Genomic DNA, 21,875 nt, shown 5'->3' with positions numbered 1-21,875 from the left:
CAAGTACATTTCTATACCGCTTACCAGTGCACTTAAGCACTCCCTAAGCAGTTTACATTGTGTAAGCCATGTAAGCTGGGTACTCATTTTAGTGACTTCGGAAGAATGCCAGGCTGAGTTGACCCTAAGCCCCTGGCTGGTATTGAACTCACAACCTTGTGGTTTGTGAATGAATGGCTGCAGTACAGGCATTTAACCACTGTGCCACCAGGCCTCAGACCACTACACTACACTAGCTTGCACACACATATTTGTTGTTATCTGCCCTTGAGTCAATCTCAACGCATGGCAACCCTGTGGACAAGACACCTTTAAGAACCCCCATCCTCCACTTTCAACTCATTTCCTCCAAGCCCATACTCATTCCCCTGATTGAGTCCATCCATCTGGCATGTGGTCTTCCTCTCCTTCTTCTCCTTTCTCCCTTTCCTAGCATCGTTGTCTTTTCCATTGATCAATGTCTTTTCATTATATGGCCAAAGTACGTCAGCCTCAGTTTAGTCGTCTTGGCTTCTAAGAAGATCTCTGGCTAGATCTGTTCTAAGATCCATCTGTTTGTCTGTTTGTACTGTCCACGGTATCCTAAGCGCTTTTCTCCAGCACCACATTTCAAATGAGTTGGACACACATATACACACCAGTTAATACTAAGTCTGTTTAAAAGCCCTGTTCAGCTGAACTTGAACAGTAGTCTGAAAGTTGTATCTTGTTGGGATTCGACTTGTGATTTACGGTAATGTTTTTCTCAGTTCGTTCATTTCAAACAATTGTCGCAGAAGGAAGAAATGTCAGCTACAGAGTAACACTGCATCATCAACTCACTTGTATTTTTTATTCCAACGGATAAATTTCCTACACAGAGTCACTTCAAATATGATTTCTACCAGATGGCACTTCTTTATAAGTACGCCCCCATCTTGAGGAAGACAAAATGAATCACAAATTGTAAGGTTTCCTCTTCAACTCGGGCGGGAATCCAAGAATATACATTTAGAAATGCAAGAAGTTTGTATTGTTTAAAATAAATAAAAAATGCTGCTTGTTTTTTTGTATTTGTTTTTGTTATTATATTAACTAGTAACAGTACTCAGCTTCACAAGGATTAGAGCCTCTCATTGCTTTTTCTTTTGTGCTGCCCTCGCCAATCTTTGTCTTTTTGGCTGTTTTTTCTGTCCACCCCAATGCTTATTTAGCCTTTCACTCTGCTCATTCATCCCCATCCCTTGCCAGAGAGCCATACCTTGCCCTTCTCAAAGTTATAGGTGACTCTGGGGAGCCCTGCAAAAGGAAGCAGTACTGGATTTGCCTATAGGCCCTTCTGAGACACGAATATCATAAGTCTGCAGTCTCATCTTTAGGGAAAATAAATGCTCATTCTTTTTCCTTATGATCTTTCTTCTTCGCGCCCCCCCTCCCCCCTTTTTATATTCATTTGTTTGTTTATTTGCTGGTCTTTCTCTCTATCCAGCCTAGTGGCCATTCAGCCTTTCCTGTTGCCTATTCTGCTGATTCTTATAAGGCAATGCAATATTCTCTGGGTACATCTACACTGTACAAATAATGCAGTTTGACATCAGTTTAAGTGCTGTAGCTCCATCCTTTGTAATATTGGGATTTTTAGTTTTACAAGGTCTTTAGCTTTCTCTGCCAAGGAATGCTGGTGCCTCACAAAACTACAAATCCCAAGGTTGTGTAGCCATGGAGCTATGGTAATTAAGGTGACATCAAACTGCATCGTTTCTGCTGTGTAGATGCACCTTGTATTTCCCTCTAAAGAATTTGAAGACCCAGAGAGAAGCACTATGTGGGAGTTGGCCACAGGTACTGTAGATAAATGAATATCTAGGGCTTGCACCCAGCTTGTGTCCAACTAAGGTTAGAGACATCTGCCACAGAGTAACTGGAAAGGTACTAGTACCATATCCAATAGCTTAAATCCAGTTGCTAGTTCTAGGTAGAATAAATGCTTTGGCTGAATTGCAGAATGGTAAATCAACATTTATGTAAATACTACTGATTCAATCAACCTAATCTAGTTGGGACCAAAAGGATTCAGTCCAATGCCTTTAAATGTTATATCTAGATTAAGTATTCAAATGATATTTTGTAGTGATTCTAGTGGGAGTGTTTTCTTATTGAGATGGAAGCCTGAGTATCTCTGACAGCACTTCTTGCAACAAATCTTCCCTTTCTCATAGCTTATCTGCTTTCTGTCCCCATTCCCTCCCCATTTTCTACAGTCTGTCATTCTTTTCCTGCAGTTCCACTCCTTCATGTTCAACCACTATTTATTTGCTGCCCAGATTGCTGGGTTTTTTTACTGCCACAGAAACTCCAGCAAGTATGCCAGGGAACATAGTGAAAGGTGGAACAATGTAGCAAAGTAAAATGCTACATATCCCCTACTGTTTCCCAGAAATGCTGTCAAGAATGTACTAAGTTTTTTTGGGAAAGTATCTTACAATGTGAGTAATATTGAAGCACAGATTCCAAGTATGAAATTTACAGTGAGACCTTTAATGTTACCATAAGGTCAAAAAATGAACAGTAGAAGAATGAAAGGAAACAAATTCCCATGTGGTACGTGATGGTCCAAAAACTTACTCCTTAAAAAGTCCTAATGTTCTGGCCTTATTGTCAATTTGCCTTCTTCAGTTGCTATCATTCATTCTTTCATTCTTCTACTGTGAATTCATGTCTTCCAGTTTTTTGTTCTGGTCCCCAGAAAATGGACACCCAGGATTCTGAGTTGTGTGTGTGCCATCTTCAACATCCATACAAAGGAACAAAGGGACACCCCACTATATTCATATATTTGTACCTAACAATTCCAGAGCTGGGAAAAGTTACTCTTTTGGAATACAACCCACTCAAATTCCCCTGCCTTTGCTGGCTGGGGGGGGGGGGGGATACTGAATTGTGTACTTTTCCAAGTTCTGACTGAGGCTGCATCTAAACTGAAGAATTAATGCAGTTTGACATTGTTTTAGCTGCCATGGCTCAATGCTATACAATTATGGGATTTGTAGTTTTGTGAGAAGTTTAGCCTTCTCTCTGTCAGAGTGTTCTGGAGCCGCAACAAACTACAGATCCCAGAATCCCATTGGAAGGAGTCATGACAGTTAAAGTGGTGTAAAATTGCATTAATTCAGCAGCTTGGTAGATGAGGAAGGTTCTTCTCTGCAACCTTCAAGAAATTAACAGGGCAGTCTTAAACATGTTTTCTCAGATATAAGTCCATGGAGCTTATTCACAGGAAAGTGATTGTCTAGCACAAGTGGACTGATAATGGTACGTTTATATTGCTTACATTGCTGCCTAATACAGAGTGGAAACAGATGTTTGCACTTACCATTCCCATTGGCAAAGTCAATGCTAAGAGACTATGAGAGTTGTAATCTGAAACATACAGAAAGCCAAAGGATGTTGTTTGATTCCAACTTTCATATCCCTTCACCATTGGCTATAGTGGCTAGGATTGATCAGAACTGTAGTAGGCCAAAAAAGAAAGTCTAGATTGGGGGTTCCCAACCTTTTTGACTTGTGGAGCCCTTATTTCTGGTGGAGTCCCTAAGAGGCCTACCCTATGTATTACAAATCAATGGTGTTTAGGAGTATATATAAGAATATAGTCTTATTATTTAATTTCATTCAATTTTTACTTCTTTCATTTTCCTGGAGCAGCCGCGGAGCACCTGGGAAGTGTACATGGAGACCTAAGGGCTCCTTGGAGCACAGGTTGGGAACCACTGGTCTAGCTAAATAACAATAATCTCTGATATGTTCCAAATTCCAATTTGCGAACCAGAATTTCCTTACCTACTGTCATCTACTGGTCAGCACTATTGGCTCACCATCAGTATTTTCAGTGACTTTATTAAAAGAAAGCACACCTACAGTGATACTACATGAAGAAGGTGATGGAGAACAGTTCACTGAATCCTGCATGTGCCATCTTCATCAACAATCTCAGGAATTACACCACATAGGTTCATATATTCCCCATAATATTCCACTCTCTGATAAAATTATTGTACAGAACAGAATACATTGATTTATTTAAGAAAAAGCTATAGCCAGTTACTGGAGGGCATATTCTTCAAAATGCTGACAACTGATTTTGCAAGTGGGGTCAAATCTGTATCTGTAACCACACCGCAAATTAAAATTAATCTCCAGTTTTGGTAGTACAAAGTTTACTACATTTATCATTTATATGGTGTGATGCCATCATGGGGGCGGCGTGGGGCATGCATCATCCAAACACCATGCCCCCACACCGCTGCTTCAAGCCGGTCTGTTTAGCCCCTATGTCTAGCTTTACTTATTTGCTCCTTCCTTTTCCAGCATCCACCCCTGGTGAAGAGTTGTTCAAAAGCTGCTTAGATTTTGGTATTTATATTTTGTTTTCCTAACAAACACAACTACTTAGAATTTCTGGAATTTTAAAGTATTTCCTAACAGTACACTTGTTAATTACTGTCAAGTTGACTTCAACTTATGAGACCTTATGAATGAGAGAACTTCAAGTCACCCAATCATCAACAGCTTTAGCAAACTCAGGGTGGTGGCTTCCTTCATTGAGTCTATCCACCTGGAATGTGGTCTTCCTCTTTCCATACTGTCCACTTACTTTCCAAGCATTATTGTCTTTTCTAAAGAGTCATTGCTCCTCATGTTATCACTCTGTACTGCATCTGAAGAAGTGGGTTTGGATCCACGAAAGCTCATGCTAAAATAAAAACCAGTTAGGTCCAAAACACACTGCAGAAATAATCCAGTCGGAAGCCGCTTTAACTTCCCTGACTCAATGTTAGGGAATTCTGGGAACTGGAGTTTTGTAAGACATTGAGCTGCCTTGGTCAGAGAGCTCTAGGGCCACAATAAACTACAATTCTCAGGATTCCCTATCATTGAGCCCGGGTAGTTGAAGCAGTCTCAAAACTAGATTATTTCTGCTATGCGTTTTGGGCCTTAATCTTAAAAGTGCTGCCAACATACCCTATGAGAAGTGTCTTAGGGAGCTGGGTTATATTCAGCCTGGAGAAGAGAAGGTTAAGAGGTGACATGATAGCCCTGTTTCACTATTTGACGGGATGTCATATTGAGAATAGAGATAGCTTGTTTTCTGCTGCTCCAGAGAATAGGATCCAAAGCAATGGATGCAAACTACAGGAAAAGAGATTCCACCTCAACATTAGGAAGATCTTCCCGACAATAAGAGCTGTTTGCCAGTGGAACACACTCCCCCGGATTTTAGTGGAGTCTCCTTCTTTGGATGTTTTTAAACAGAGGCTGAATTGCCATCTGTTGGGAACTTTTGATTGTGAGTTCCTGTATGGCAGGGGGTTGACTGGATGGCCCTTGTGGTTCTTTCCAACTCTGATTCTATGATTCCATTTCTGCCTCCCCTCTTCCTCCTTTTTTATAGCTTCTCATGCCATGTCCAAAGCTTGACAGCCTCAGTTTAGTCAGTCTTTGCTTCTAGGCAGATTGATCTGCTCATTATTAGACCCATTTATATGTCTTTTTGGCAACCAAGGGCATCCACAGAACTCTCATCCAGCACCACATTTCAAATAGGTCAATTTTCTTCTGATCCGCTTTCTTCATCCTCCCTCTTTCACAACCATACGTAGAAAGGGGAAATGGAAATAGTTTGGGCATGCTTACTCTTCACAGCTTACTCAGACCTCAGAATCGCAGTCCTTGAACAAAAGAACTACAAAGCTAAACTAGAAAGAGAAACAGCAGAATTGGAGTTCATCCACAAACTACAGTCCATCAGCAATGGGTTGAACAAAGACAATAGTTTTCTGACTCATTATACACACTTCAACACTATCTGACCACATCCTCATGACCCCTACATTCATCTATTACCCTCAAAACAGGCTAGTCCCATTGCCACACTGGATCTGCAATTTGGAGAGATCTTGAGGCACCTTTGAGATTAAAGAGTTTATCACACAGGAGACTAAGTGCCCCAATCCCGTGCAGGAACTGTAAAAAGCGTCCGATTTCTGTGCAGGTTAATGTTGCATTAAGGCTCAATGCCCTGGATGTGTCTGAAAATGACCCCACTTTTGTGGGATTTGTCCACTTTCTGTGCTGGTTAATTTCAGATTAATGCTCAATGCATTTGAAAACGATCCTGCTTTTGTGGATTTGGCCAATTCCCTCCCATGTGATAAACTCATAAAGACTGAAAGAAAGAAATTGGCAGCATGAGCTTTAGCATCTGCAAGCCAGTTCATCTCCATTTCCAGTGCCTTTGTGCACTAACGACCATCATTAAAACTGGACCTGCCACTTCATCTCCAGCCACAAAGGATTTTTGAATTTTGTAATTTGAATTAACATCCTCACACACCAATATATATGTCTCTGCCTGATTTCCATTCCACCAAATGCATCTGAGGAAGTAGACTGAAGCCTAGGAAAGCTCATGCTGCCAATTTCTTTCAGTGAGTCTCAAAGGTGCTACAAGATCTCTCTCCAGTATTGTTATTATATCTTCCAGCCTGGAAGAAGGAAGAGACCTCCCTCCAATCCATCTGCCTTGGTCCAGGCCTCAGAGGGAGAGAAGAACCACTGGATCTCATCCCCTTTCCCTCCACCATCCCCTTCTCCTTTTGTTTCATGTCTTTTAGATTGTAAACCTGAGGGCAGGGAACTGTCTGATTAAAAATATTATTGTAAGCCGCCCTGAGAGCCATTAGGGATGAAGGGTGGGGTATAAATACCTAAATCAATCAATAAATAAATATTATATCTGAATGCATCTGTGGAAGTAGACCGAAGTCTAGGAAAGCTCATGCTGCCAATTTCTTTCTTTCAGTGAGTCTCAAAGGTGCTACAAGATCTGTCCACATACTGGTTCCACAGACTAATATGACTGTATCTTTGATTTCTGCATTTTTGTTGGTTGTTTTGCACCTTCACGTCGTTTCAGACTTATGGCGACCTTTTATCACAGGGCTTTATTGGCAAGTTTCTTCAGAGGGGGTGTGTGCGTGTGTTGCCATGGCCATCTTCTGAGGCTGAGAGAGTGTGACTACTTGCCCCAAGGTGTCCCCACCCAGTGGTTTTTTTCATGGCCGAGCCAGGATTCGAACCCAGCACCACTGCGCTGAACAAAACCCTGAGTCAATGGGGGCCAGGCCCAATCGCGTGAGGAGGCTGAAAGGCCCAATGGTGTCTCTGCTTTTGCAATTTAACGGTGTGACGTGACAGAAAAGGGAGGGAGGTGGGGATCCATTGGGCCTCGCTGGTGAGAGCCAAGTCTGAGAAGAGGAAAAGGTGAGGAAGTGCAGCTGCTTTATTATTATTATTATCATCATCATCATCATCATCATCATCATCATCATCATCATCATCATCATCATCATCATTATTATTATTATTGTTATTGTTATTGTTATTATTATTTTCCCTTGACAAGTTACTTTGGATTCCAAATACCGTTTATGTCAGAAAAAGTAAAAAGGGGGGGGGGGGAATGGATGCCCGCGCAAAGCGTCTAGGGAGTTGTAGTCTTCGCGTGAGGGCTGCAGGGCAGTTGTTGTGGTCTCTGAAAAGATGAGCCAATGAGAAAAGGGAAAGAAAAGGGGGGTGGGAAATGGAGATGGCCGCGCAGAGCCTCTCGGGAGTTGTAGTCTTCGCGTGAGCGTGAGGGCTGCCGCACAGTTGTGGCATCTGGAAAGATGACGCAGTGCGCACGCGCGTTACGCTGGTTTCCCCCTCTCCGGCTAGCTACCAAGCTAGGAAGCAGGAGCAGCAATTCACCACCAGCCGCCAGGGGCCGCTCGACGCCCAGACCTAGTCGCTGCTAGAAGGTGGCGGCTGGTGGTGGGTGAATTGCTGCTCCTGCTTCCTAGCTTGGTATCTGCTGCTGCTGTGAATGGCTCCATGGCTGGAGCTGGGAGTGCAAACAGGCAATGATGCATTTGGGCAAACCTCACTTGCATTTGGACCTGCTGCAGCTTTGAGCATTGGGGCTATGGTTGGGGCGACCTGGGTTTGAATCCCCTGCTCAGACAGGAAAGCCACCTTGGTCAAGTCACACTCTCTCAGCCTCAGAGGAAGGCAGTGTCAACAAATATAGCCAGGAAAACGCCTTGTTAAAATTAGTTTTTGTATGGTTGTTGTGTGCCCTTCAAGAGGTCCTTTGCAAGATTTCTTCAGGATGTGTGTTTGTGTGTGCACCTACAGTGTAGAAATAATGCAGTTTGGCACCACTTTCCCTGCCAGGGCTGCATCCTACACAGTCCTGGCATTTGTAGTTTGTTTGTTTGTTTGTTTATTGTATTTATACCCCGTCTTTCAACCCTAAAGGCTCTCAGAGCAGCTTACAATTATTATTATTATTTTTAATTAGACGGTTCCCTGCTCTCAGGCTTACAATTAGTTTTGTGAGGCACCTAAGCACGCTTTGGCAGGAAAGGATGAAGACCTTGTTGGACTACAAATCCCAAGGTTTCATAGGATGGAGCTGCAGCACTTAAAGTGGTGCCAAACTGCATCATTTTTGCAGCGTAGAAATACAGTGTATGAGTGGAGAATCTGTGTGGTGTAGTGGTTTCAGTGTTTGACTGGGACCCTGGAGAACAGGGTTCGAATCCCCGCTTGGCCATGACACCCACTGGGTAACCTTGGGCAATAAGTCATACTCTCTCAGCCTCAGTGAAAGGCAATGGCAAACCTTCTCTGAACAAATCCTGCTGAGAAAGCCCCATGATAGGGTCGGGTCACCTTAGGATCACCTTAAACTATATTTTAAAAACAATATTTAGATCCTGACCTGTGTCATAGCATCTCAGGCTGGAGTACAATTAAAATCAGTATCAAAATGTTAAAGCAATAAAAATACTGTAATTCAAATAGACTGGATATATTAAATATGATTAGCATGTAAAAAACAGTTTAAAAGGTTGAAACGGTTTAAAACTATGTGCATAAACATTTGAAGTAACTTAGGCCCAAAGACTTTGATAAACAACCATGTTTTCACTTGGCACCACAATGAAACCACTGTGGACATCAATTGGATTTTCAAGGAGAGGGAACCATGCCAGTTAAAGTGGTGTCAAACTGTTTTATTTCTGAATTGTGGATGTATCCTGAGCCTAACAATGCAATATGGTTTCAGTAGATGTTTCCTTCCCACTTCTTCCACAAGTTTCCTGATAGGCTTTGGCTTTAAAATGTTCAAGGAGAATCCTTGTAAAATGTTCATTCTAGATATTGTACATACGAGAAAGTGTTTTTTTGTTTTAAATTCTAATAATTTTGCAGTGAATCAGATCTGTATTGTGCTAGGCTTCCCTTTTCTGGACTGTTTTAAAGCATTCCAGCCATGAATAAGCTCTAGGGGTATGGCATGGGATGGGCATATTGCATCACTGTTGAAATGGCACCTCCAAGCTGAGAAGAAGCCAAGCGGTGTAAGGCAGTTCTCTCACCCCTCCTTTTCTTAGCTATCTAATCCTGAACATGATGCCGCTAGGGATGTTGTGCCAGTATGTTTACATCCACTCGCTCTTTCCTTGTACATCAGAAACCCTCTCAGCTTGTTCCCATCTAATAGCCTGCTTGGCAAAAGAATGGGTGACTCACAGGAAGAATGGAGGCTGGAAAACACAACTTATTAGGTTTGATGTATATTGGCAAACTTTCCACTGCTAGCTTTGGCAGCTGAAATTGTGGACGTGGTCCACACTGAAGTGGCCATTAGCTGCTCCCTGTTACAGCTCCCTGTTCGCAAGTCGCTTTCTTTTGAATTAGTGGAAGGTCGTACGTATTGCTGGAAGCAAGTTGAAGTGAACTTTGTTGTTTATATGACGGTAGCCCCAATTTGGAAAGGAACAGTAGTAGATCTCAGGTGTAGTGGCAAATTTTGAGTTAAACCCACAAGGAGAGGACAAAAATGCAGACAGCCATGTAGATTCATGTCAATGAGTCAACTGTGATTTTTCCAAGTTAGGAACACATCTTTTGTAGAGCTGATGGGTCTTACTTACCCATCCAAGAATAAATCATCCCAATATATTGCATTACAACTGGGATGGCTCACAGAAATATAACAATCTGTCCTATTCTCAGATGAAATAGGAAAGGTTCAGGAACTGATGATGATGATCCCTCCTCATCAAAAGTCCCAATGCTTCAGTCATAAGGGAGTTCTAACTCAACTGCACTGTTGATCTTGGCTCTCCATAGCTGTTAAGTGAAATTATGTGTACATATTGTTATTTATCCAGCACATTTTTAGTGACAAGTTAATGGACTGAAGAATACCATGTTCTTTTGCTAAGATATCTGGCTCTTTCCCAAAGAACTAACAACCTTAACAGCAATGACAGGAAGTAGTTTGGCTCATGTAGGAGTTAGACCTTGGTTCTTCTTTGACTCATACATAATTGGAAAATCACTAGTGGCTATGTGTTGTTAAAGTGGACTCATAATTAATGTTTTCATTGCTGTGATGCAGAGAACTCTGTTTTTTTAGAAAACAGAGATGAAGGGGAAAGTGATTGCAGAACTCTCTGGAACTTAACCTCATTATCAGTTTAGTACAGTTAAATGCCCCAACTTCTTATCTACTGAGGCAGGATGTATTTTTGACTGTGTCAATCCTTGCCATGTGACTATTGACGGTACTGTATATGGGCAGGCTTTAAACGTACCCAGTAAAGAACATTGTGTATCGATATATGTGCAATGGATGTGATGATTAGGAATTTCAGTTGGTGGTTTCAGTTTATAAACTACTAATTATCTAGTATATTCCAAGATCTGCTGAAGTTTGCTGTGCCATCCTGAAAGGTTGCATTCTGATCTTCTTAGGAGGTATGGCTACCATTATTCTGCTACCATTATTATAAAGTAAATAAATATATAAATAGCTTTGAAATATGACCCCTCTGTGTTTTCACTAAAAGAAGTTTGGGGCTCTGTAATACTGTATAGAAGAATGAAAATATGTGTTATTCACAACACTTTGCATTGCCAAAATTTAAGACATTGCTTCTGATTATATCCATTATTTCATCTTGTTAACTATGTGTACTACAGTTTTATGCATACTTACTTGAGAGTAAAGGATAGTCTATAAAGCACATGTTGATTTTCTTCTGGAATTCCTTGATGTGCTCCATTAACCTTTGAATGTTTTCAATATGGTCTCTGTTACTTCTTCCTTTCCCAAACCCTGCTTGGACCTCTGGGAATTCTCTCTCCATGTATGGTTAGAGTCTGTGCTGCTGAATTTTGAGCATGATTTTGCTTGCATGGGAATTCAATGCTATGGCCCTATAGTTGCATCTCCACTTTTGTGGGTAGGGATATAAAAATTGTTTCCAGACTGCTGGCCACCATTTCCCCCCCCATATTTGTTGGCATATTTTAGTTAGCACTTGGGTTGATTCTGTCTGTGTGAATTGTAGCAATTCAGTAGTAATATCATCTATTACTGGTGGTTTATTCTTCCCAGTTTCTCTTATTGCAGAGTCCACCTCACTTCTTAGAATTTGGGCTTCGTCTTTGTATGGTTCTTTGCTCCAAGTGTGGTTCATTTTTTCCTCTCTTTTACATATCTCTTCTGTGTATTGCATCCAGTGTCTTTTTGTTTCTTCTTGATCTTGTAGTGTGTTCTTTTTCTTGTCATATTGCATCTTGATCCTTGGTTTGAACTCCCCTTTGAGTTCCCGGGTATTGCGGAAGAGGTCTCTTGTTCTGCCTTTTTTGTTGTTGTCTTCTATTATTTTTATTTTTTGCATTGTTCATTATAATAATTCTCTTTTTCCTTGTGCTCTAGTTGTCATACAGTAGCATTCATGGTTCTGGTTTTGTTCATATCTCCTCTCTGTTTTGCTTCTTTTCTTTCTTTTGCTGCTTGAAGCATTTAATCTGTTACCCATTGTTTCTTCTTTTTCTTTTTGGCTGTCAATAATGTGTTTCTGCATTCTTCTTTAATTATGTCCTTGGCTTCTGCCCATAGTTCCTCAAGTTGTTGGTCAATTATGCTTAACAGCGCAAATCTGTTTCTTACGTTGTCAGTAAATTTTGCCTTATGTAGTGTTACTATACTTTGAAAAAAAAAAAAAAAGAGACATTTACCAACTGACTATGTCAAACCATAAATTGCTATGATGATTCTCAGTTTAAATACCCCTACTACATAAGCTGTGATTTGATAATACTCCTAACCTTCATTGTACTTGCATAACAATTTTTCCTTCCCATTCCCCCTTCCCTGCCTCTTTTGACAGCTGCTTCACCCGGCCGCACTGCCAAGCCACCCTCTCCTTGGCTGAAGACTCCATTAGCTGGGTCACTTGGCTCCTCTGAGTCTGTCTTCCTTGTCCCCCTCATCTCTCTCTTTATCCCCCCACCTTCCTCCCTTCTCCTAGTGATATAGCAATATGACATTGGCAGGCAGGAGGTGAAGCAGCCTGGACAGAAATTTTGGTTCTGAAAACAAGATATGTCCAGGAAAAGGAGGATGTATGGTTATTCCTACCTGATCATATGTAACAGGATTATTGTAGAATAGTTCTGATAGTGATTGTACCTTGGATGGTGCCCAACACGTCTTCCTGTAATGCGTACTGTGCAGAGTGAGCATTCCAAGGGATGCATTAGAGGAGCTGTTCTTGTGCCAAACATAGAGTATGACATTAAGTTTGTTCATAGCACGCCTTTTACTTCTAAACTAAATGCTCTCCTACAGCCAGTGAAGTCTCTTGTACTGAATTTTCAGTTCCTGTTTGTGCTATGCTTGCTTTTATGGTATGGGTGGTACCTTTATTTCACAGAAAAGGTTGGACAAGTCAGATCCAGTTGATTTATATATAGTGTTTTGCAGGTGTAAAGAGCATTTATGCTCTGGTCAAATTTCCTGGGTTTCTTCAATGGGGTATCGGGGATACCTTTCTCCAGGGCCACTCCTACCTTTAAGCAGAGTCAGGCATTTGAGAAAAAGATGCTAGAAAGCAGTAGCAAAGTGTTGGTACAGAGAGATATCAAAAGGCCAGGTCCACAACCATCATCCCCCCCCTCCCAAGTGAGCCCTGGTGCCTTCTAATGGAGTAGAAGATATTTTCCTACTGCATGCAGACTGAGCTGCCAATGCAACTGGTTTGCTGCATGGAATGAGAAAGGAGTACCATCTTGTTTTTTGCCTCAGGCAGCAGTGGTACAGTGGTTAAATGCCAGTACTGCAGCCACTCACTCACAAACCATAAGGTTGTGAGTTCAGTACCATCCAGGGCCTGAGGGTCGACTCAGCCTGGCATCTTTCCGAGGTCAATAAAATGAGTACCCAGCTTGTTGGGGGCAATTAGCTTACACTTTGTAAACCGCTTAGGGAGTGCTTAAGTGCACCAATAAGTGGTATACAGTGCACCTGTGTTATATGCGGGCACGCTATACTCAGCTTTCAGCATATGCTGAAAGCTGCGCAAGAGCATGTGGGGTGCACGGGGTGGCGTGTCCCATTTGAATGAATGGGGTGCGTGTCTGTGGTGACCGTGCACTGCATGCACGAGCCAAATTCACTTGAATGGGGCTTGAGCATGCGCAGTATTTGGCTTACGCGGGGGGTCCGGAACGGATCCCCCGCCTAATCCAAGGACGGACTGTTGAACTGTACTTGCTATTGGTATTTGGTATTGCTGTCTTTAGCCAGTCCTGAACTCTTCTTCCAGGTGTGCTATGGTTCAGTCCTTGCAGTCTCATAGCGGGCGTATTTATTTGTTTAAATATATCTATCTTGCCCTTTATCATAGGATCTCATAGAGGCATACAATATAACCAATTTAAAAGATTAAAGCTTAGCATACATAACTTAGGCCCAGTACAGATGGGCCTTTAAAGCATCCTCGTTACATGCGAGGGTTGCCTGGTGGGCGGTGCGCCCACATGCCCCCAACTCTCACATGTGACGAGGACATAACAATGCTGGCACTCTGTTTGCATGGGCACCGCCATTGTTACTTAAGTGCTGTGTGGTGTCTGCATGGCGCTGTGGCACGTGGCACTTACATAACGAGTGTGCCAGTGGCGCACTTGTTACACCGTTGCCGTGGCAGAAAAAGAACCCGCTTTTTGTGGGTTCTTTTTCCGCTGGTGGGAAGCCACACCATTTGGTGACTGAGGCTTCCCTGTGGCAGAAAAATAGGTACCAGCAGGCCACCCTTTTTGGGCAGTCTGTACTGCACCAAAAACAAGATAAAAACATATTAAACACAGCAATAGTTAAAAACTGCTTTAAAAGCAATAATTAAAACTACTTTAAAAACTACAACAGTTTAAAACCACATACATGTATACGTTATAATAATTAGTTCGCAAAGGCTTTAATAAAAAGCCAGGTTTTGGGTTAGCACTGGAAAGAAACCAATATTGGCACCAGTTGGACTTCCAAGAGGAAGACATTCCTCAATTGGGTGTCAGCCAAGAAGGCTCTCTTCCATGACTTTCTATTTGATATTACTTCCACTGCCTGAATACAGAGGAGGGCCCCTCCTGCAGACCTCAATTCTTGGGCAGTTGCATATAGGGAACATGCTGTGTCAAAGTATTGAGCTCCCTAGTTGATCAAGGCTTTAAAAGTTATCACTGGCTTGGAAAGATCTTTTCTGAAACTTCAGTGATCTACTACTGAAAATCAGTACATCCAACATTGGCCAAAGATATGACTTGATATAAGGTAGCTTGAAGTGTCCCCTCTCTTTAAATGAACTGTAAACCCACATAGTATCAGCTCTATGTATTTATCACTAATACATAAGCAGAGGTCTAGGTTAAGGATTGGCTGTTTGTGTATCGATACGTTCAGTTTGCAATAGCCATAATTTCCGAATGGCACTCAGCTGCTAGACAGCTCTAATGAAAGCAGTAGATCTGTGTCATTGGCTTGTACACATAAAGAAAGAACAGACATTGATAAGAACTGGGAATTAGTAGGGTTTTCCACACACTGGATGGTATGGAATAAATAAGGACTGCACCGATTCCAGAGAGGCAGCTGTCAGGTTTTCCTTTATATTATTTTACATATCTTTTGCTTACAGAGCTGGCACATTCCTTCCAAACTATATGGGAAAGGAAGTACTGAAAAAGATTCCCAATACTTCCTCTTTACGTTAACTGGTGAGAAAAGTCAGTATGCTTACCTTTTCACAGGATCCAGGATGTTTACCCCAGTAGTTGCATTTTGGAATATGGAAAGCAACCCAAATATATTTAGCAATGACTTGGATGATAGAATAGAAGACATGCTTATTAAATTTACAGATGACACAAAATTAGGAGCATTTTGACTTTGTATTCTTGCATGGAAGGGGATTGGACTAGATTGACCCTTGTAGTCACTTCCAACTCTATCAGTGATTCTATGTATAAATAAATGCCTTTAAGATAGTCATACTTCAAAGGCATGTACCACACACATAACTTTCTATAATGCTTTTCACAGGTTTATCAGTTTGCCTTTCCCCATTTTGGACCCTACTTCCTCCTACCTAAATTGTGTGAGATAGAAATAAAAATAACCACTACCACCCAAGTTTTGCAGACCCAATTAGGCATCTAAAACAAAAGATACATTGAACATCTCAGGGACCACCCTGCATGGCTGGTGCACCATCTGTTCGCCAGGCCAGCTATAAATAGTCACTTCAATGTAGGAATGCTTTTCTTGTGATTGCAATGCTATTTTTGCATGCCATATTAATTTTTAATGTAGTGCATCTTCTCCTTATTTGCAGAATATGAATGAAGACAGCTCAGTCAAAACATCTACAGAGAAAGTCAGCAGTCCAGTTTGTATCTGTGCAGAAGATGATCTAAAAAAACAACGAAAAATTGTGGCTACTGTCCATGACAGAGAAGTTGTTGTTTTCTATCATGATGGGAGGTTTTATGCTATGGACTGCCGCTGTTACCGTAAGGATTTTTGCAGAAGATCTATCTTGATTTTTGTGAAACAGTGCTAAGTTTAGCAAGACTGAATAAAAGTATAAGAACAGCTCTGCTGGATTGGAGCAAAGACCTTGTCTGGGTCAGCATTCTGTTCCCATAGTGGCCAACCAGTTTCCTAGTGAAAGCTTGTAAGGAAGAGTGAAGACAGTAGTACCCTCCCACTTGCATTCCCAAATAACCAGTATTGAGAATAATTTTGCTTCCGGTACAGGAGGTGCCATCATGACTAATCTAATTCCATCTTCTCTTCTTTTAATAGATGCAGGAGGTCCTTTACATCTTGGAGAAATAGAGGTATGTAAGTATGGCCTCACTCAATTAGCCAGCATGATATCCAAAACTTTCAGATAAACCCACAGTACTATCTGTAAAATGTAAAAATAAAATGTAAAAATAAAATGACACAGATAAACTGCCTGGCTATTTAGTGCATTCTACACTTTAACATGAAGCTACATGTTAAACGTTAGCTAGCAGTTATATCTTCCTTTTTCTTATTATTGAAGAGGAGAAGCATGGGCACCTTGTTATGAATCAGAGCCCTAATGGACTGGGGTGTTAACCATTTCTTGTGCCTCTGTTCCAGATCAACCCCCATCTTTAACTACAATTAACATGGCCTAAAATTGAGGAAAAGGGAGGGGGTGGACAACAGCAGGGAGTTATGATTTAAAACCCGCCTACCTCAACTACCTTGCATACTAATGTCCTAATCAGAATCAAGTATCCTTTACTTACATTTGAGTCCAAAAACAAAAGAGAATAAAATACATAGTGCTTTATCGATAAACTAGTTTGTTCTTTCTTAAGGCAGCAGAAATGTAAAGAAGTGGACAAAGGCTGACATAATACATGATAATGCAACATGCTTTCTCTTTGCACTTCTTGTAATAGTTTGGTGTTAGGTAAACATAGAAATGAATGTACAGTACATACAAGAAGCAAAGCTCAAGCTCCTTCCTCTTGCTCTCCCAGCTTCTCCCACACACCTTATCAGATACACATGCATAGCATACTGGAGGTTAGGAGAGACTTCCCCCAAACACAGTGCCACTTTAATTTTCTATCAAATGCCATCTACCACCTGATCACTACCACCACCACTACCAATGTCCCCTTCATTTTTCATGCTTTTGAAGGGTGCTTTCTGATCATATTGTTTAGAGCAGCAGCAGCACTGAGAACTGTGCTCAAAGGGTCACTGAGTCCTCTGATAACAATTACCAGCGCAACTCATAGAAGACCTTCTGGTCTCCAGTACTTAGAGAGCAGACCATCTGAGGTTGGCTCCTATAGCATCCTTTAAGAAGCAATCCAACAAGCATCAGAAGAAAGATGGTGATTAGCAGGAGGGCAAGAGGAGGGGATGGTGGGCAAATAATTGGGACCAAGATGAAAGAAATTGGCGATGGTGGTAGATTCATCAACTGTAAATTTTGTTTTGGTAATGGGGAGCTGCAAAGACAGGTTTAGAGGGCACCTTCAACCTGTTTTGTAACAACTTTCCACCCTGTCACCTCATTAAAGAACTTGTCAAATTCTGACATGGTTGGTTCTTATGGTATTGTTTGAATGTTTACAGGTTTGCTAAAATATTGTATAGGGCCTGAACTGGTACACATATTGAGCTGCAACTCATTTTGATTGTTGAGGCTCCCCAGTGTGGACTGTATAGACAAATTCACAAAAGGAAATGGTAGCTAGGAGGATGGGAAGACAAATACTGCTTCCATACTATGAGAACTATTGAGTATAATTGACTGGGAACCTGAAGAACTGTGGACAGAAGTCAAAGACATAATTAAGGAAGAATGCAAAAAACAAACAAACAAAAACCCCAACAACAAAAAACACTAACCATGGCCAAAAAGAAAGATAAGAAACAATGGATGGCAGATGAAACACTTCATGCAATAAAAGAGAGAAGAAAAGCAAAAGCAAAGGGAGATAGGAACAAAGCCAGAAGTATCAACACAACTGTCCAATGTCTGACATGTAGGGATAAGGAGAAATACTACAATGATCAGTGCAGAGAAATAGAAGAAAACAACCAAAAGAGAAGAACAAGAGACCTCTATCAAAAGATCTGAGAAATTAAAGCCAAGTTCAAATTGAAGGCAGGGATGCTCTATGGAGAAAAAAAGAACATTATACAAGAACAAGAAGAAATAAAAAGACACTGAAGGCAATACACAGAAGAATTATACAATTGAGATGAGGGAATGAATGGTACTTGGAATGAGGAGCCATATGAAGATGAATCCCAAATTCTAAGAAGTGAAGTGGAATCTGCAATAAAGGAAATGGGAAAAAAATAAATCACCGGGAACAGGTGATATCCCAACTTAATTACTACAGTGCCTACAGACAGATGCAATTTTAGTGCTAACTGAAATATGCCAACAAATATGGAAAACAAAGTGGTGTCCAACAGACTGGAAATGCTTGATATACAAACTAATCCACAAGAAAAGAGACACAAAAGACTGCAGCAACTATAGGAAAGCAGCACTAATCTCAGATGCAAGCAAAATAATGCTCAAAATTCTGCAGCATAGACTCCAAACATACATGGAGCGAGAAATTCGAGAAGTGTAAGCAGGATTCAGAAAGGAAGGGGCACTAGGGACCACATTGCAAACATGTGACGGCTAATGGAGTACACCAAAGAATTCCAAAAAAGAATCATCATGTGTTTTATAAACTACAGCAAACCATTTGATTGTATAGGTCACAAAAAGCTATGGAATGCACTCAAAGACATGGGCATATCACTACATCTGATAGTCCTGATGAGGAATCTGTATCAAGGACAAGAGGCCACCATCAGAACAGAATTTGGGGAAACAGAGTGGTTCCCAATAGGCAAAGTGGTCAGGCAAGACTGCATTCTATCACCTTACTTGTATGCTGAAAACATAATAAGAAAAGCAGAATTAGAATCAGAAAGAGGAGGAGTGAAGATAGGAGGAAGCAACATTAACAACCTAAGATACGTGGATGACACCATAATATTAGCAGAAAACATTCAGGAATTGGAATAGTTAGTAAGGTAGGTCAAAGATGAAAGAGCAAAGTCAGGTCTGATGCTGACCATAAAGAAAACAAAAATAATGACCACAGCAGAAATACACAAATTCAATCTAGACAACAAGGAAATTGAAATAGTTAAAGAGTTCCTATATCTAGGATCAAACATTGACCAGAATGGAGACTGCAGACAAGAAATAAGAAGAATAGGAATGGGAAAGGCAGTTAAGAAAGAACTGGAAAAGATAGTGAAGAGCAAAGACATGTAACTGAGCACTAAAGTCAGAATCGTTCAGACCATTGTATTCCCAGTTACCATGTACGTATGTGAGAGCTGAAGGAAGCAGACACAAAGAAAATCAACTCATTTGACATGTGGTGCTGGAGAAAAATACCATGGACAACCAAGAAGACAAACAAATCGGTTCTTGAACAAATCAGACAAGGGCTCTCCTTGGAAGCAAAGACGATCAAGTTGAGACTATCATACTTTAGCCATATAATGAAAAGGCATGGATCACTAGAAATAGCAATAATGCTAGGAAAGGTAAAGGGTAGAAGAAAGAGAGGAAGACCACAAACCAGATAGATAGACTCAATCAGGGGGGTTGTGGACAAGGGCTTGCAGGATCTGGGCAGGACAGTGGAGGATAGGGATTCTTGGAGATGTCTCATCCACAGGGTTGCCATGAGTCAGAACTGACTCAAGGGCAGCTAACAACAACAACAACAACGAGATGTGAAAAGAAAGGTGATCTAGGTTGAACTAGATGTAGATTAGCCAAATGTTCCATTGCTTTAGCTATTCTTCCATAGCAGTAACAGATCTAAAGATCTCCTACTCATTGCCTTTTTAAAATATAGTTTTGTTGATGTTTGTTCTTTTGCATAATACAGGTTACAGTCAATTGATAAATTAAGCATGAGAGTCATGGATCCTAAGTGTTCCTTTTGTTAACAGAAGTTGTTGTTTCATTCATCAAAAACTTTAGCTTCAGCAGATGATCCCATTGGTGGAGGAGAAGGAAAACAATGTTGGTCTTTCCCCCTCTCTTAGCAACCGCCCCACTTGTCAAAGATCTCCAAGTCCTCAGAGCAATTTTTCAGAGATTAGAGGATCAAATAAATAAAAGTGTCCTCTCTCACCTTCTCCCATCTTGAATATATTGTAAGCAAAACTCAGATTATGGAATGTTCCTGATGGGAGAACCATACTGGGCTCAATGCCAAAATGTAGCCATGCCAATTTCAGTTGGTGAGACCGATTTTAACAGGTGAAATTAGAGTTTTGACTGCAGTAGTTCTGATGTATTTCTGCCGTTAGGATCTGAAAAGGAAATTCTGTTGTATTCTCACCTTTTCAGAGCTTGTTTTTCTTTACTACCTAGGGATAGAAAATGAAGACAGAGTTAAGGTGGAGCCAGTCCTGAAGTCTCTTTTCATCAAAACCTGCATGAGGCTCTTCAAAGCAGAAAAGAAATTGGCCTGTAGAGTCTTATAAATTTTCATTTATGAGTTTAAAACAGAAATCGAGTAATGTTTGTGTACCAGTGGAAAGAATTATGGGACCTATGGAAATTCTCTGATGTGCCCCCCCCCCCCCCCACTGGTTTATAAGGTACTAATTTTTCCTTCTTTTTCTTCTCCTCCTCCTTCCCCTCCTCATGTGTATGTATAGGATATCAATGGAGAGCCATGCATTATTTGTCCCTGGCACAAGTACAAAATAACTCTGGCCACTGGTGAAGGACTGTATCAAGCAATAAACCCAAGAGAGCCATCTTTATCTCCAAAATGGCGATCAAAAGGAGTAAAGCAAAGAACTCATAGTGTTACTGTAGAGAATGGAAATGTTTATGTAACTCTGTCTGATTTAAATGACAGTATAGATTCTGATTACTATGCAAAAAAGTTTAAGAAGAGTATAAATTATGTGAAAAATTGACATAATTTGTGCTTCTTAGTAAACTTAATTAAAATAAAATAACTATAATAAAATGTATCCTTCATGCAAGGAAGCTTCATTTCTGTGTGATAATATGATATTAATTGAGTTAATAAATTTATAAACAAACCTCAGTCTTTCTCAAAGATGAGTAAGCAAGGATGTATTAATGTCTTTGAGAAGAAATTATCAGTAGAGTAAGTATACAGCAAGTTGACATCCAAGTATGCACACTGACATTTTTCCATTGATACAGTTAAAGCTTAAAACTGACAGTCTTCAGATACCTCTCCCTGAATGTAAAATACTTGTAGAAAGTATTGTAATGCTAAAATGTTGTCTATGTAATTTTAGATACTATTTTACATAATAATAGTATCAATTTTTTTATTATAATTGAAAAGACATTGGAGAACCACTCCATCTGCCTTGACAGATAAGGAGAGGTGTGCAGTCTGTGTGTTTTGTGGCTGAATATTGTACTAATAAATATTCCAGAATTGTGAATGTGTTGGTGTTTGTGATGAAGTGTGAATGTGTGGGTGATGCAGTAAGCTAATGAGCAGTCCAAAGGGAGTGAATTCTGGAAAGGAGCGGAGTATCTTGCCAAAGGATGGGAGGGAAAGATGCAAATACGCATATCACTCATCTTTCTTTTTCTTTGATGTCCTGCATATCTTGCAATGTTTTTATATACACAATGTGATGTTCAAGGTTTTGGCACACTGCTATTTTTAACATGCTTACCTTAAATAAATGGGCCAAATTACCCGTTTCTTAATAAATAATAATAAATAAAAGTTTTATTTTTATACCGCCCTTCTTCAATCAGGGCAGATCCTGGGAATCTGTATGCCTTGGGAGGTATTGGTGTTTTAAATCATACCTTATCTGTTTCACTCCTGGCTTCATA

General features: G+C 40.7%; 1 protein-coding gene across 3 annotated transcripts; it reads left to right on the top strand.

Annotated features, from left to right (window-relative positions):
* Nucleotides 1–7,235: 7,235 nt before the first annotated feature.
* RFESD (Rieske Fe-S domain containing) lies at nt 7,236–21,469 on the top strand. Of its 3 annotated transcripts, XM_089492965.1 has the most exons (5): nt 10,700–10,851; nt 15,078–15,156; nt 15,774–15,951; nt 16,247–16,281; nt 20,696–21,469. In XM_089492965.1, the coding sequence occupies exons 3-5, from the start codon at nt 15,777–15,779 to the stop codon at nt 20,960–20,962; spliced, it is 477 nt and encodes a 158-aa protein (XP_089349091.1). In that variant the 5' UTR covers nt 10,700–10,851; nt 15,078–15,156; nt 15,774–15,776; the 3' UTR covers nt 20,963–21,469. The 3 variants fall into 3 exon arrangements, with proteins under 3 accessions (XP_089349100.1, XP_089349091.1, XP_089349083.1); XM_089492974.1 differs by lacking the exons at nt 10,700–10,851; nt 15,078–15,156 and adding an exon at nt 7,236–7,302; XM_089492957.1 differs by lacking the exon at nt 15,078–15,156.
* Nucleotides 21,470–21,875: the final 406 nt, after the last annotated feature.

This window comes from Sceloporus occidentalis, unplaced genomic scaffold (assembly GCF_023333645.1).
Source record: "Sceloporus occidentalis isolate IW3139 unplaced genomic scaffold, rSceOcc1.0.p SCAF_1, whole genome shotgun sequence".
Classification (NCBI taxonomy): Eukaryota; Metazoa; Chordata; class Lepidosauria; order Squamata; family Phrynosomatidae; genus Sceloporus; species Sceloporus occidentalis.
Note: the sequence above shows the minus strand (reverse complement) of the source record. Positions and strands in the feature narration are given on the sequence as shown.